The sequence below is a fragment of the Aricia agestis genome, chromosome 4, assembly GCF_905147365.1.
Source record: "Aricia agestis chromosome 4, ilAriAges1.1, whole genome shotgun sequence".
Classification (NCBI taxonomy): Eukaryota; Metazoa; Arthropoda; class Insecta; order Lepidoptera; family Lycaenidae; genus Aricia; species Aricia agestis.
The window spans coordinates 9,236,985-9,251,210 of NC_056409.1; the positions used below are offsets into that span (position 1 = coordinate 9,236,985).

General features: G+C 37.4%; 2 protein-coding genes across 4 annotated transcripts in view; both read right to left on the bottom strand.

Annotated features, from left to right (window-relative positions):
- Nucleotides 1-468: 468 nt before the first annotated feature.
- Nucleotides 469-5,483, bottom strand: LOC121726612. The gene is made up of 5 exons (XM_042114043.1): nt 5,233-5,483; nt 5,071-5,140; nt 4,300-4,405; nt 2,107-2,310; nt 469-717 (listed from the first exon to the last, which is right to left on the bottom strand). The coding sequence occupies exons 1-5, from the start codon at nt 5,292-5,294 to the stop codon at nt 506-508; spliced, it is 654 nt and encodes a 217-aa protein (XP_041969977.1). The 5' UTR covers nt 5,295-5,483; the 3' UTR covers nt 469-505.
- Nucleotides 5,484-11,079: 5,596 nt separating this feature from the next.
- The window catches only part of LOC121726611 (putative oxidoreductase GLYR1 homolog), an 82,773-nt gene continuing 79,626 nt past the window's right edge, over nt 11,080-14,226 (bottom strand). For all 3 annotated transcript variants that reach the window (XM_042114042.1, XM_042114040.1, XM_042114039.1), the window contains exon 12: nt 11,080-11,995. In XM_042114042.1, the coding sequence (XP_041969976.1) occupies nt 11,796-11,995 (200 nt within the window). In that variant the 3' untranslated portion in view covers nt 11,080-11,795. The remainder of the gene's footprint in view (nt 11,996-14,226) is intronic.

Genomic DNA, 14,226 nt, shown 5'->3' on the forward strand with positions numbered 1-14,226 from the left:
TATATTTTCTATAATGATACATACCAGCTGATTGCGGTTACTTTCAATCTATTCCATACAAATATCATTGTAGCGAACTCGGACGTGAAGACCAAAAAAGAAAATCTTCAGACCGAGCGATGTTGTACGCTTGGTCAGGCCGGAGCCCACTGTCGTCATTTCAGATGTTATATAATATGCCTTGCCGATATTAGAAACTTGGCGATGGCGAACGATGGCGCGATGCAAGCTGTTTTGGTCCACTTCATCATAAACGCGAAAGCTCTAAGCCGATTTGAATTAATAACTATAATAGTACACCTTATGCAAGTATTTGTAGTACATTTCCCTATACTTTGAGTCAAAGGAAAGGTCAAAGGATATTACTGTGACAAATTAATGTGTCCCGCTTGTACCTCGATAAATACAACATCTAGTTGATTACAACTTTTAATGACACATTATAAAATAACGGTTTGAGAAAATAAATCCAATGAATTAAAAACGTTTATTAACCTCTCACAATTTAATACAGTCTCTCACCATCCAGGGGTATAATATCCAGCTCAGGCTGCCTGGTGCCCTCAGGTGGTAATCCCCACTTCGGTCGGCAGCCGTTGTGGGACTGGTATTGTGGGAACCTCTCGTCGCGTATCATTTCGTACGCGAACCGAGCTATGCCGTTCTGGTAGTCCGAAATCCCCGTCTTAAAATAATGCGGACGAACGTAGCCTAGAACTGGAAAAAGTATGCGAATTTAGGAAGGTACTATTTTGTATCAAATAAAGATTCAAACGAAGTTCATACTGCCATTAAATAATAATAAAAAGATCTTAGTTTAACTTAAAACCAATTAGTGAGTCAGTCTTCCACAGTGCGTTTTTCGCGTAACTTTCTGCCGCGCACTGTAAAACTCTGGAACGAACTGTCACCAGCAGTATTTCCGGACCTATACGACCTGCAAACCTTCAAGAAAAGAGCGTATTCCCTCTTAAAAGGCCGGCAACGCACCTGCAGCTCTTCTGATGTGGCGAGTGTCCATGGGCGATGGTAGTTGCTTACCATCAGGTGACCCGTTTACTCGTTTGCCCCTTATTTAATTAAAAAAAAAAGTGAACAAACATATTATTTTATCTTATCATTATAGCTAACTAAAATATGGATATTGAACAACATTCGTAGCAAGGCTAGTAGCCTTTGTCTACGAATCGCAGACCTCTACGATATCGTAGATAATTCGTAGACGACGCGACGGTGATGCCTTCCAATGTTTTAAATATTGGAATCTTTGTGCTCGGTAGATATACCTACTACATTTTGTTTTCCAAATGGTTAAACATCGTAATTTATCTTCAATAATATTTAGATGTATAATATGTCCCTGGCGAAAAAGTAAAAAGAATTCAGAAACAAGCTTCACTAATATATTCTGCGAAAAAATTTTCGAAATGAGAAGTTTAAACTTTTAAACTTTTTTAGTATGAATACGTATGTTTACTCTCTATGCCATGTGTGTACATTGCACATGTCGGATCTCTATCTGATTACTTTAAAAACAGAGTAGCCATTCACTCAATGAGTGATTCAATAGCCATCAAAGTGTGTGACTAATAACAACAATGTGTTTCGTGTTGTTTGTCTGCCGCGTGCATTGTTTTGTTGCTCAAACATACTCACATTGTCATTTACGGCCGTCCCCGGGGAGCAATAAACAGTTTAGTACTTTAATATTACTGTTTCCCATGGCTAAGGTACGCTTATAATACAAACGATATACATACATACTAGGTCCTGGTACATGTATAAATATTAAAAAGTAAATTCGAAGTATGAATTATAATATAAATATTTTACTGTTAGCCGCTGACTGTGAACAAGACTAGATTAGAATAGCGTAAAGCCCTGCCTGTTAGGTATAGAAACAATATGAATGGAAATACAATAAACTGCGTAACGCTCACTCACTTTTAGCGGCAGACAGACAGAAACGCTTTCGCGTTTATAATATTAGTATGAAACTACTATTGCTGCCTGCAAGTGCTCAGTACCTGTACTTGAGAGACCGAGCTTTAATCGGAGTTTAAACAAAAAAAACAACTAAAAATACGGGGTTTTAGAGTAACTAACTTCTAAAGTGCGTGTCCAAAGGTTGCAGTGTCGGTTTATCCATGTCCCTCTCGTACAAGTATTTCGCAGATTTCATCAGCTCCGTATCTTTGATGGCGAGTTTGGGGACGTCCTTTTGTGAAGATGGCGGCTCCTCGGCCACCACTGGCTGCTTACAAGGTCTCTTCTTTTTCGGGCGCGGTTGGAATGGTCGCGTTTTGAACTCTATGAAAATAAAGCCGCTGGTTTTGTCGTTAAGCGTTTAGGCAGCGCGTTCAAATATGTATGGTAGTATCGTTTTCTCCAACGGTGATGCCGAAACGCTTAACGATAAAACCAGCCTTAGGTGAAATTGAAAAATACATTTCTTCATTTTTTTTTTTATTAAATAAGGGGGCAAACGAGCAAACGGGTCACCTGATGGTAAGCAACTACCGTCGCCCATGGACACTCGCAACATCAGAAGAGCTGCAGGTGCGTTGCCGGCCTTTTAAGAGGGAATACGCTCTTTTCTTGAAGGTTTGCAGGGCGTATCGGTCTGGAAATACTGCTGGTGACAGTTCATTCCAGAGTTTTACAGTGCGCGGCATAAAGTTACGCGAAAACCGCACTGTGGAAGACTGCCACTCATCAAGGTGATGAGGATGGTATGTTTTTCGCGTGGGACGATAGCAAAAACTTGCAGGTGGTATGATTCCGAACAATTCCTCAGAGCACTCCCCGTGATACAACCGATAGAGGATGCAGAGTGAAGCTACATCTCGGCGTAATTCCAGGCGTAATTCTCCCCGCATGATCAGTTTTACTGGAATTGAGCCAGTCGGCGTGGTGGGCATTAAAGTCGCCAAGTATTATGATCTCTGCGGATGGGATCTGCTGCTGCACAAAATCTGAAGCAGCTTGCAGGTGCTCCAAGAGTCGGTCCGTCTCGGGGTTACCACTATACCTATATAGGCACGCATAGACGCGAGGGTAGTCGTCGCAATCTATGCGGAGCCAAAAGTTTGATAGGTCCATGACCTCAAGATTGCTGAGGCGGCGGGAGCTGATATCATCTCTGATATACACACACACTCCAGCTTTGGGTAGAAAGGAGTGCTCGAGGTAATACCCTGGGTGGGAAAGGTATGATGTGTCACTCGGAGATGATATCTGCGTCTCGGTTAAAAAGAGCAAAGCCGGCTTTGTCGTCTCAAGGTGGTAATGGACGGCATTAAGGTTGGAGTGTAATCCCCTGATATTACAAAAGTCCATGTTTAATATCGAGGGGGGTGCCTTTGTGTGTTTTCTCATGCCCCGAGCAGATTGGAGCGCAGTTCTGCCCTCCCCAGAACACGAGGGGCAGCCTGGACGTCCACGTTCAGTTCCAGGAGTTCCTGAGCATGGACGTCCAGAGAGGGATTCTCCAACGCAGTTGGTACCCTCCTGGGGTAACAAATTGTTTTTCAACTGCGGCATTTCTAGGGGGGTAGGGGATTGGGCCTCCGGTAAACTCGGCGAAACACAGCGCAAGCGCTGTTTCACGCCGGTTTTCTGTGAGGCCGTGGTATTTCTCCGGTCGAGCCGGCCCATTCGTGCCGAAGCATGGCTCTCCCACGGACAAAAGTCCGTGGGAGAGCCATTTACATTTTTAGTTACAGAGCGTCAGATGTTTTGAAGTGGAGAACATCAGAAATTAATAGTACCTACAGGATAGGAATTAATTTGTATTTTCTGTTTTAACCCCCAAAAAAAAAAGGGTGTGCTATGAGGTCGAATATTCTGTCTGTCTGTGGCATCGTAGCGCCCAAAAGGGTGGACCGATTTTGATTTAGTTTTTTGTTTGAAAGCAGAAAAAATCAAAAGCGTGCTTAGCCATAATTCTACAGCAACAGCTCGCTTTTCGCTGGATTTTTTTTTCTTTAATTTTTAATTTATACTTATTAACAATTTGGGGCAGTATTTCGATCGTAATTATTAAGTATCGCATAGTCATATTTCTCATGAGAAGCCATTTCGAATAGACGTACAGCTTTTACGAAGAAAAACTGAATTTTCCTTCATATTATTGTATTTTACCAAATTATTTATGGCCCTCTCCACCTACTCAATAATTTATATCTTCCAGTAAGTGTAAATTGACTGCCAAGTTTTTAATCTTGGTTTTCTACGAATTCGCGTTTTTGTCAACCGCAAATAAATAAATAAAAACATAAGATTTAATGTTTTCCGAACCTGGTGAGAGTTTCGCGCAGTAATGGTTGTAGTATGTAGACTGACCACGTAGACTCTGCATGGTAGTTTTAATGAACTTATCAATTTCCTTCTCCGTCCATTCTTTCTAAAAAAATTAATCCATATACTGAAGATTATAAATGCGACAACTTTTACCATGTCCATACTGAAGATTATAAATGCGAAAATATATAATATCTGTCTATCTGACTGTCTGTCTCTTCACGCTTAACGGATTTTGATGAAATTTGACATGGCGATACTTTGAGTGCCATGAAAGGACATATTATGATACTTTTTATCCCGGAAAAATGTTCCGCGGTTCCCGCGCGATAAACAAACTTTGGCGCAACAGACTTGCAGGCGTCATCTACTGATGAATAACAATGATATTCTATGTTACTAAATGAATAAGGTCAAATGTTTCGCTATGATGTACCTCGAATTCGGTCATAAAGTACGTAAAAATAGTGTAATTTTTGTTTTTTGTCTGTCACTGTTTTGTCTCTATATTATGATCTCTATGCGTTAATAATGAGACGGCAATATAAATTATATTCGTGCACGAGTGGCGATTTTTGTAGAATGTGTAAATGGGGTGGCGATTCGGCTTGGACAGGCGATTCGTCTAATGACTTGCCACGCGACTAAAACCGACCCGTGTTAATCCAGCATAAGAGAAAACAAGTGATAGGTGAATGTACGAAATTCTACGAGCTTGACGACCAGACTAACTAAGTATTTATTTGGTTACAAGCTGGAAAAACTTACATTTTCAGAGCCACTCGTTGGGTCTAACCATTCTCCCTTTACTCTTGCCCATCTGTCCTCTGGTCGACACCTGTTATTTTAACCAGTGCTTGTTGATTGTTATAAAGGTTTGAAACATAAAAAACAAAATTAGCTTATAGACAAGGACTTGCCTCCACTTACATTTTAGTTTTCTGTATAGGAATCGCACGGTATTCATCTATGTACTCCGTAAGAAAGGACATCTTGATTTCTGATGATTCTTCGACTAGGTACGTAGAAAATCTTTTAAATATAATCTAAAAACACACTCCCAGTGTGTTCCATGTAGCAACTTGTAAATTTTTCGACTGGTATTGTCTTACTGAAGAAGATTGCTGTGCTCGTTTCACGAAATCACGACATTGCATGCTTCTTGAAAAAGCGGTTGTAAACATTTTGAAATTTCAAAGAATGACAATTTTTTTTGTTTTTTGACAATTTACTTATTTTTTAGTTGATATATTCGCCTCCAGTCCACCGACGCTGCGAACTGCGAAACAGCGGCGAACCGATTTGTACTGTCTCATCCGCCACACGACGTTTGCGTTATATTATTGCATCTCGCTCTATTACAGTTTCATACAAGTTTCGCAGTTGTTTCGCGTTTCGCAGCGTACGGACTAGAGGCGATTATTATGTAAGTAATTGTAATTAGTATTGTTGTGTGTGAGAGTTTAAAAAAGTCGCAAATAGGTATCATTTCGAGTTGCTATTGCAAAATATTGGCTCGTATCTTGATTTACAAGATTTGATGAAGAGGTGTACACTTAACGGCATATTAAGTAGCTTGATATTTAAAGTTTAAAATATACCACAGGTCGTTGTTTTGTTCCTCGCTGAAAAACTGAATACACAGGCTTTGTTCGCAGTTTTAGTAATGCCGAAACAAAAATCTCTTTATAGATACCTAGGTATGTTACAAAGATTATGAAAAATGAGCATCGCACCGCGACTCGAACCTAAAACGAGGTCAAATATCGTTTTGTCTAGTTATGTCCTTTCGTAACGCCGAACGCGCCATAAGGAACTTCGTTCCAACACCTATTTGCCAAGAACGCAAAAATCTGACAAACACATGGCGCTACCACTACGAAAGCTAATTCACAAATCATTCTAATTTTATTAAAACGTTAGCATACCCCTGACTATGGAGCACATAGATACTTTTTCGTGTATATATTTTTATGAAGTATGGCGGATGGCGTGACTGAGCCACGTAAATCACCCGTCGTATTTTTAGCGAAACCGCTAATTTGTCGTAAATCTGCATTGGTTTGGCGAGGTCGGTGGCAGGGCCGGATCTACCATAATATTATGGCTTTTTGGGTTTCAGCCGGCAGCCCAGAGCCCCGTAAATCATGTTTTCAGCCATGCAAATCCTAAGATCAATCAAAATCATTCAAATCATTTAATTCAAGTGACAAATCTACGTTTATTGTCGTGTCATCTTTTCGGTATTGGTACTTAAACCAATACCGAAAAGATGACACGAACCTACTTTGAAGTGACCCTATCCCGATGTCCAGTGCCCCATAAGCTTCCCACATAACCTCTCAGCTCGAATGGCTCCCGATCAAGTTGCGTCGAAACTCTCACATACTTCACTTACTGTATAACATCCTTTTTAGTCCTTCTACTCCTAACTACCTCAAAGTAAAATTCAATTTCCTCGGTCATGACAATCCTATACTTCGCTCTGCAAACAAACTGACTCTTGCGTTTCCTTCTCACAATACTTCATTCTACGATTCTTCTTTCACCATCTCCGCTATTCGTCTCTGGAATTCCTTGCCCGATTTTATAAAAAAATCGGAATCAATTAACATCTTTAAGAAACGTTTGAAAGCACACTACCTAGATCAGGCTCAGTCCTTGTAAAACTCTTGGTGTTTTTTGTAAAATTATTTTAATGTTCCTTTATTTATAATGTAGGTTTTTAATGTATATATGTATATATGTATGTGTGTATGTATGTATGTATGTATATTTATATATATATATGTATGTGTATGTATGTATGTATGTGTGTGTGTATGTATATGTGTTGAATGTGATGTATTACACATAATATAATAAAATATATAAATATATTACTATATATATTTTATAAATATATGAGGATATTTTTTTTTTCTTTGTTTAAGTTTAGCACTTTAACATTATTTTCTGCCACCATATTTTGGTTGCCTGGAAGAAACCGCTGAAAGCGGTAAGGCCGCCTATTTGCTATGTTCCTTGCCTAATGTTGTTTTTTGTTATTTTATATTGTTTATAATGCAAATAAAGAATTTATAAATAAATAAATAAATAACCACGGTGTGCTTTAGTCAACTGAGGCACATCCCCAACCAAAAAAGCATTTTCCCCGAGTAATGAAAAAAAGAGGCCTCCTCAACCTCCCCGGTGCCAATCCCGACGCCACGCCGAGGGGAACGCTTCAATTTGCCGATTAAATGTTCCCAAAAAGTGCCAAAAACACATTCCTCGCAATACATCTTTGGTGGAAACGTAGCCTTAACCAGTCCCGACGCCATCGGTCATCCCCAACCCGGGGCACGCATAGAGCGCTTCCCCTGCTTAATCAAAGAAAAGAGGCCCCCAAAGTCACGGTCCGGCTCTGGGTTGGCGGTGTCAGCGCTGGGCCACGTGCCGCCGTAGGTACATTTGGACGATTAACTTAGCGATGATTGATGGTGATCACTGATCATTAGACACCGTTAGTGAATTTACCTGGGCTGAGTGGAAGTCGGTATTTACTAGCTACCCTCTTCAGTTTTCACCGACCGGGAACTACGAAAGCTAACTATAATTTGAATGGCATGGTCTTTTCAGTCTTCGACCATGTTGGTGATCAATGGCAAGGCCGAATTTATATTTTTTATGAGTATGTAGGCCACTTTAATTTTGCCGCCCCTTTAAGTACCTACATTGTACGAACTCTGCCTATCCTAATAGGCTTCTTACAGACGAACGGCACGTGTCGGCGGCACGTCGCGTCGGCGGCAGTCGGCGGCACGTGTCGGCGACAGTCGACGGCACTTTTCGGCGTCAGTCGACGGCAGCCGTCGACAGTTTATGATGCTTGCAGGGGGGACCTTCCCTAAAACTATCATGTTTCCAGATTATTTTGTTGTATAGAAGTGAAGGAATTTATTTAAGATGAAAACCTCCTCTATCTTTTAAAAATAAAAAAAGCCAGAGCTAGATTTTTTACAAAAAACCCTTACATAATTTAAACTTTGATTTTCTCATTTTTTTTTCCACGACATTCATAAATCATAACATATTGTCATTTGTCTGTGTAAGCATCACACAAGTACGCTGGACTTATGATATCTGTACCTACCCTTTGAAATGCGGGGGAAGAGAACTAAATTTGAGGTAAAAATGACGTTTGAAAGTCGCCATATTGGTGCTGATAGCAGTTATAGTGGGAATACTTGGAACTAATACTAGTTTCTACAACCAATAGCGATAGCGGCCATTTGCAAGTTACATCAGATTTAGTTCTCTTCCCATTGGGGGCGCTGATTCCGCTTTAAATAGGCACAAAAATCAGCTGTGTATCATACACAGAACACACAACACATAGGTAATATTGCCTCTACCTCTTACCTCTGCGACAGCCGCCGACTGACTGAACTTACCCCGTAATATTGCAGGGTTTTCCTGGATATTCTACCATCGATGATAATGTATCACCGCACGAAATTTAATAATTTCAAGATCTTAATGAGAGTGTGAATAACACACACGAAGAGGCTCAAATTGATAATGATCAAAAGAAGCTGAGTCAAGTTTGTTTTTGACACACGCCCAAGCGATGCGCTATGCGCTATTAAGAGGATTCCACACCGCCATTTTTTCCATACAAACGTTGTCCCCTGTTTCCTCCCTGGATAATGCTAGTAGAGTTATAATTTTTTTCCTGAATATCTACGGCCACTAATACAATGTCCCTATGTTTTCTTTTTTTTCATAATTTAATTATTAAATAAGATATGAACGTTCAAAAACCCAAAAAAATGGCCAGATTTTCCACTGTGTTCAAACGTCCAGAAAACAGATTTGGCTAGATTATACAAAAAAAGCAAAACATAGGAACACAGCTCAAGCCTTTTTTTAATCTTTAATGAAAAAAGTACTTAAATCGGTTCAGTTTTGGAGAAGGAATCAGGGGACAACGAATCGTTGATTTTCTGGATTTTCTGCAGTTGTCTCTATCGCGTTCTGCGGTATAGGCTTGGGGTAAGGGAGACAGCTATAGATATTACACGTACTTTTTTTTCATTTCTCTAGCCGCTGTGGTATCCTCTTAAATCAAAGCGAAGACGCACTACAAAAGTTAAATTAAGTTGAAAACATTGTAATTGCTAATGCCTCAAAATATTTCTGTCAAACTAAAATAAGTGATTATTATTTTAAATATAAAATATTTTAAATTATAATATTTTGAAATATTTTAAAATAAAGTATTTTTAAATTTAAAAATTATGTAGTTATGTTATATAAAATGTCGTGAATTACTATCACGTGATAGTAATTCACGACATTTTATATAACGTACATAATTTTTAAATATGCCTACAATTCAATACCTACATCCGAAAAAATATAATAAATATTAATACATACGTATGTTATAGTAGGTCCCTTTTTTTCCTATATCCCGCATAATAAATACGCTTTCCGCTTTTTGGTTGAGTCCTTGTGAAATCGTCTAAAACCTGGTTTTACTGTATATTAATGTTGTTAAGTTAAAAATAAAAACACCAATAATAAATGGATATTTAACATTTATTTACTTATATTATTTATACTCTGATCTCAAATTACAATAAATTTGTTTTCACAAATTAAAAAAACAAATATTAAGTGCAATGGTTGGTAAAAAATTTTAAACTTTATTCGAAAGTAATTAAATTTTAATAACTGTACTAAACGAAGCGCAACGCGAACGAAGCTGATCTATTTTGTTCTTGGGTTCTAACTTCTTTTATTATGTGATAAACTTGCAAAATAAGTACTTAGTATCAATTCCACTTAATATAAAATAATATGATCATGAAGGTACACAGCACATAAAACTTTTTAAGGTAAACGTAAGATAATAATTAATAATTAACTAGAAAAAATGCAAAACTACTTTGGATCTCTTATAAACTTAATCTTAACAGTTAATGAGTAATGACTGAATTATTAAGAGCGTAATTAATTTAATTCATTTGTTAAGATTAAATAATAAATAAAGTTGTAATTTAATCTTCTATATGAAGCTATATTTTATCAGTTCATTTTGTTTATATCAGCATGAACGCATGATAACACAAATTAGTAAATATTTTTTATGTGATTTTCACATGTCTTAACACTCAAACTCAATAAAACACAAAGTTTAATTAAAATATAATACTTTATTAATTATTATTACACTTAAGATTAGATTTGACAATAATATGTACTTTGTGAAGTACAAAACTCAGTAAAAATTACATTTAATTTTACGCTCTTCATAATTCAAATTGCCAAATGTTAAGTTCTGGAGTAACATTAAAACTGCTCATTCGATGATATTATGATATTACATTAAACGACTAATTCGCTTGAATTTTGTAGGTGCAGCTAAAATATCGACACAATGCCAACATTCGTAATGAGAATTCAGTTCTAAAATTAATGATAAATAGATGATAAGGCCGCATGTTTTAAAATTCTAACGAATAGCATTTTTGGTTTGAACGGAGATACCGCGTTGTAAATATATAACATACACACAATATTCTAACGATTTCTTATCGAGTCAATCAAGTATCAACTTTACATTTAAGATAAACTTAACATTAAAACTAAATATGCTAGTTGCACATTGAGATAAGGTGGCCATTTCTGTTTTTAAATCTAATGTTCAATCAAAGATTAATATATTTTATACAGGAAATTTTATAAAGTAGATCTCATTGGTCACTGTACGAGTTGCAGATAATATATTATCGTTTATAAATATTTCTGATAAAAATGTAAATTGTAAATTATAGAACTGATTTCCTTTTAAGTTCTTTTATTATTTTAAATAAATCATTACAAGTCATTCGTCAACTTTAAACAACGTAGGCGTTTTAGACTGTTTGACTGTTTGACTGACTGGGACGATAGCCCACAGCTTCAATATTATAATCTTGATTGTTTCTGATTAAATATTTGGGTACCTGAGTACAAAAAAAGGTGTTAGGGCAGGAAGATTTGGATAAAAGTTTTGGATTGACAGGACCTTTAGGATTTAGGCAACAAAAAAGTTTCTTATATAATCGAGACGCGGATCACAACATGTATGAAGGATTTCAGCCATTGACAACGCTACATAACTAACTGTAAACCAATTTTGTAATATTCTTCAGGAATCGATGTATTTCATAGATAGTCTATATAATTCATCATTGGAAAAAAAATATAAATTCTATTTAGCATAATTACAATTTACATATAATTTTATTTTATAAATAAAATGAAAAAAATCAGAACTATCGACAAAGAGGAGGTCATTGGCCGAATTTGTCCGTCACCCGCGTCCGACTATACAAGTTTTCGGAATTTGTCAAACTCACGGTAGATAACCGCGCGTCTCGACAGTTACGCGTAAAATGTCAATACCAGATTTATGTTTACATAAAAATAAATTCTCGTGCGATAAAAACTACACCAGGATATCAGAACCTCGCACGTATGTAGACGGCGGCGACGTCGTGGTTCGCGTAGCCGAGGCGTTTGGCGTGCTTGAAGATCTCGTTGGTGGTCGCGGTGAGGGGGAGGGACTGCTCCAGCGCGTCTCCCAGGCCTAGAGCCAGTTTGAGGTCCTTCTGCATATGGCTCAGCGGCTGGTGCGTAGAGTACGACGACTCTATCATGTCTGTGAAAAAAACCATCAATACAAATCAATGCAAAAATGCAAATCGGGATTATATCCAGTATCCACATTCCCGCTCTAAATCAAGTGAATACTTAAAATGTTAAGCATGTTGACTCAAACGATGCCTTGGACTGTAATAGGTTTTGTATGTACCTTAATACATAATAATAATTATTTTCATTTATTTATCATGCGTCACAGTCTATCGCTAATGAGTCGATAAAATCGAGTCTTAGACCCAGTTTCATCAAGCAATGTTAAATAAATAATGGCTTGTTAAATCAGTTAACGGCCTGATAGAGCTATCGAGCGTTCCACCACGCGCTAATGTCATGTCAAATCACCTAACACGGTGTTAAATTTAATTCCGGCGCTAGAGGTCCACTAAATATTTAACGGGCCGTTATATTAGTCAAAACAACAACTGTCAAAGACAATATCCCATAGATAAAGTATTATAGTCTATAGTACCCACTGATTACCCATTATACAAGTACGCTGGATCTATGATACCCACTTTTTTTTTGTGCCATTTGAAGCGGAATCAGTGCCACCATTATTAGGACAGAGAACTAAATTTGACGTAACCATTGGTAACCATATATTTATTTTAATTCTCTATGGCTTAATCGTTCGAATTGTTTTCGTGTTTTTAAAGTGTTTAAAAGGTTTTACGCGATTGAGTAATATATATAATATATATATAAGTGGTGGTAGTTCATAGTTAAACTATGAAAGGGTGTATGTTATGTAAAACACGGTACAAAAAGGGATGTGGGGTTACATTTCACAAGTAAGTGATTTTAACAGCTCATTTCTACGATATTAAACTTTTATTGATAATATAGGCACTTAAAAATGTGGCACTAATCTTATTATACCGTATTCACCACATATTTACCTTTGTTTTACCGATTTTTGATAAACAATAAAATTCAATAGTGCTGGAGTTTTCTGTCGATAAAACTTATCGATATCTATAATAATTGTATTGAAATCTCCGATAACCGATTTTTATTATGAAATACATATTATGCTCTTAAAATAATTGACAGGTTTCCGTCTGACGAAAGAAGACTGGAATTATGGTTGAAAAAAATTAAAAAGCCTGGTTGGCGTCCGAAAATTGCTACTACCGCTTGCCGTTACTATTTGAAGTGTACAAACGTTCTCTGTGAAAATACAAGGCGCAAAACTACCATTTGATCGTGATTATGTTTGGAAAATTTATTTCAGCGTCTACTCTTTCTTGACAGACTGTAACTGTGTAACGGTAACTAATCCATATCTATACATATAATAAAACTGTAGAAATGACAATTCTGTACATTAAAGATATCCAAAAAATAATAAGCGGGGGCTGTTACTACATCGCTATAGAAGCCAAAACTGTGGTTAGTTTTTTGTCTGTCTGTATGTTTGTTCCAGCATCACACGACAACTACTGATCCAATTTGAATGCGGTTTTCGCAGATATATTTGTCACCTCCCAACTTAACATCTGGTGTACAAAAATTTTTCCCTCCACCTCTCCAAGGGGTCAAAAGAGGGGGTAAGATTTTGTACCAAACTTTTTTCTTTAACACGAAAACTACTGATCCGATTTGAATACGGTTTTCGCAGATATATTTATCTTCTTCCAATTTAACATCTGGTGTATAAATTTTTCCCCCCTCACCCCTCTAAGGGGACCAAAGAGGGGGTCAAATTTTGTATCAAACTATTTTCTTCAATGGACTTCATATTATTAACTGTATTTTTCAATTTAACATCTGGTGTATAAAATTTTTCCCCCACCCCTTTAAGGGGGCCCAAGAGGGGGTTAGATATTGTATCAAACTTTTATTTAACATGAAAACTACTGATCCGATTTGAATATGGTTTTCGCAGATATATTTGTCTTCTTCCAACTTCATATCTGGTGTATAAAATTTTTCCCCCCCAACCCTCAAAGGGGACCAAAGAGGGGGCAGATTTTGTATCAAACTTTAAATTTTTCCCCTCACCCCTCTAAAGGGACAAGAGAGGGGGCAAGATTTTGTATAAAACTTTTTTCTTTAACACGAAAACTACTGATCCGATTTGAATACGGTTTTTTGCAGATATATATGCCTTATATTCAAACTTAGCATCTGCGCCGCCCCAATCCCCCCCCCCCCCTCCTGGTAATGTTGCCAAGAAAAAACATGTTGCGTCGTTAGTGTTGAGTTTTAATTCTCCGGACTTTGCCC

Excerpts from the sequence above, each read along its gene's own strand:
- LOC121726612 (XM_042114043.1), bottom strand. The coding sequence starts at position 5,294 with ATGTCCTTTCTTACGGAGTACATAGATGAATACCGTGCGATTCCTATA. Across the intron at positions 5,141-5,232 it reads CCTATACAGAAAACTAAAAT|GTGTCGACCAGAGGACAGAT; the intron begins GTAAGTGGAGGC and ends TTAAAATAACAG. Across the intron at positions 718-2,106 it reads TTTGGACACGCACTTTAGAA|TTCTAGGCTACGTTCGTCCG; the intron begins GTTAGTTACTCT and ends TACTTTTTCCAG.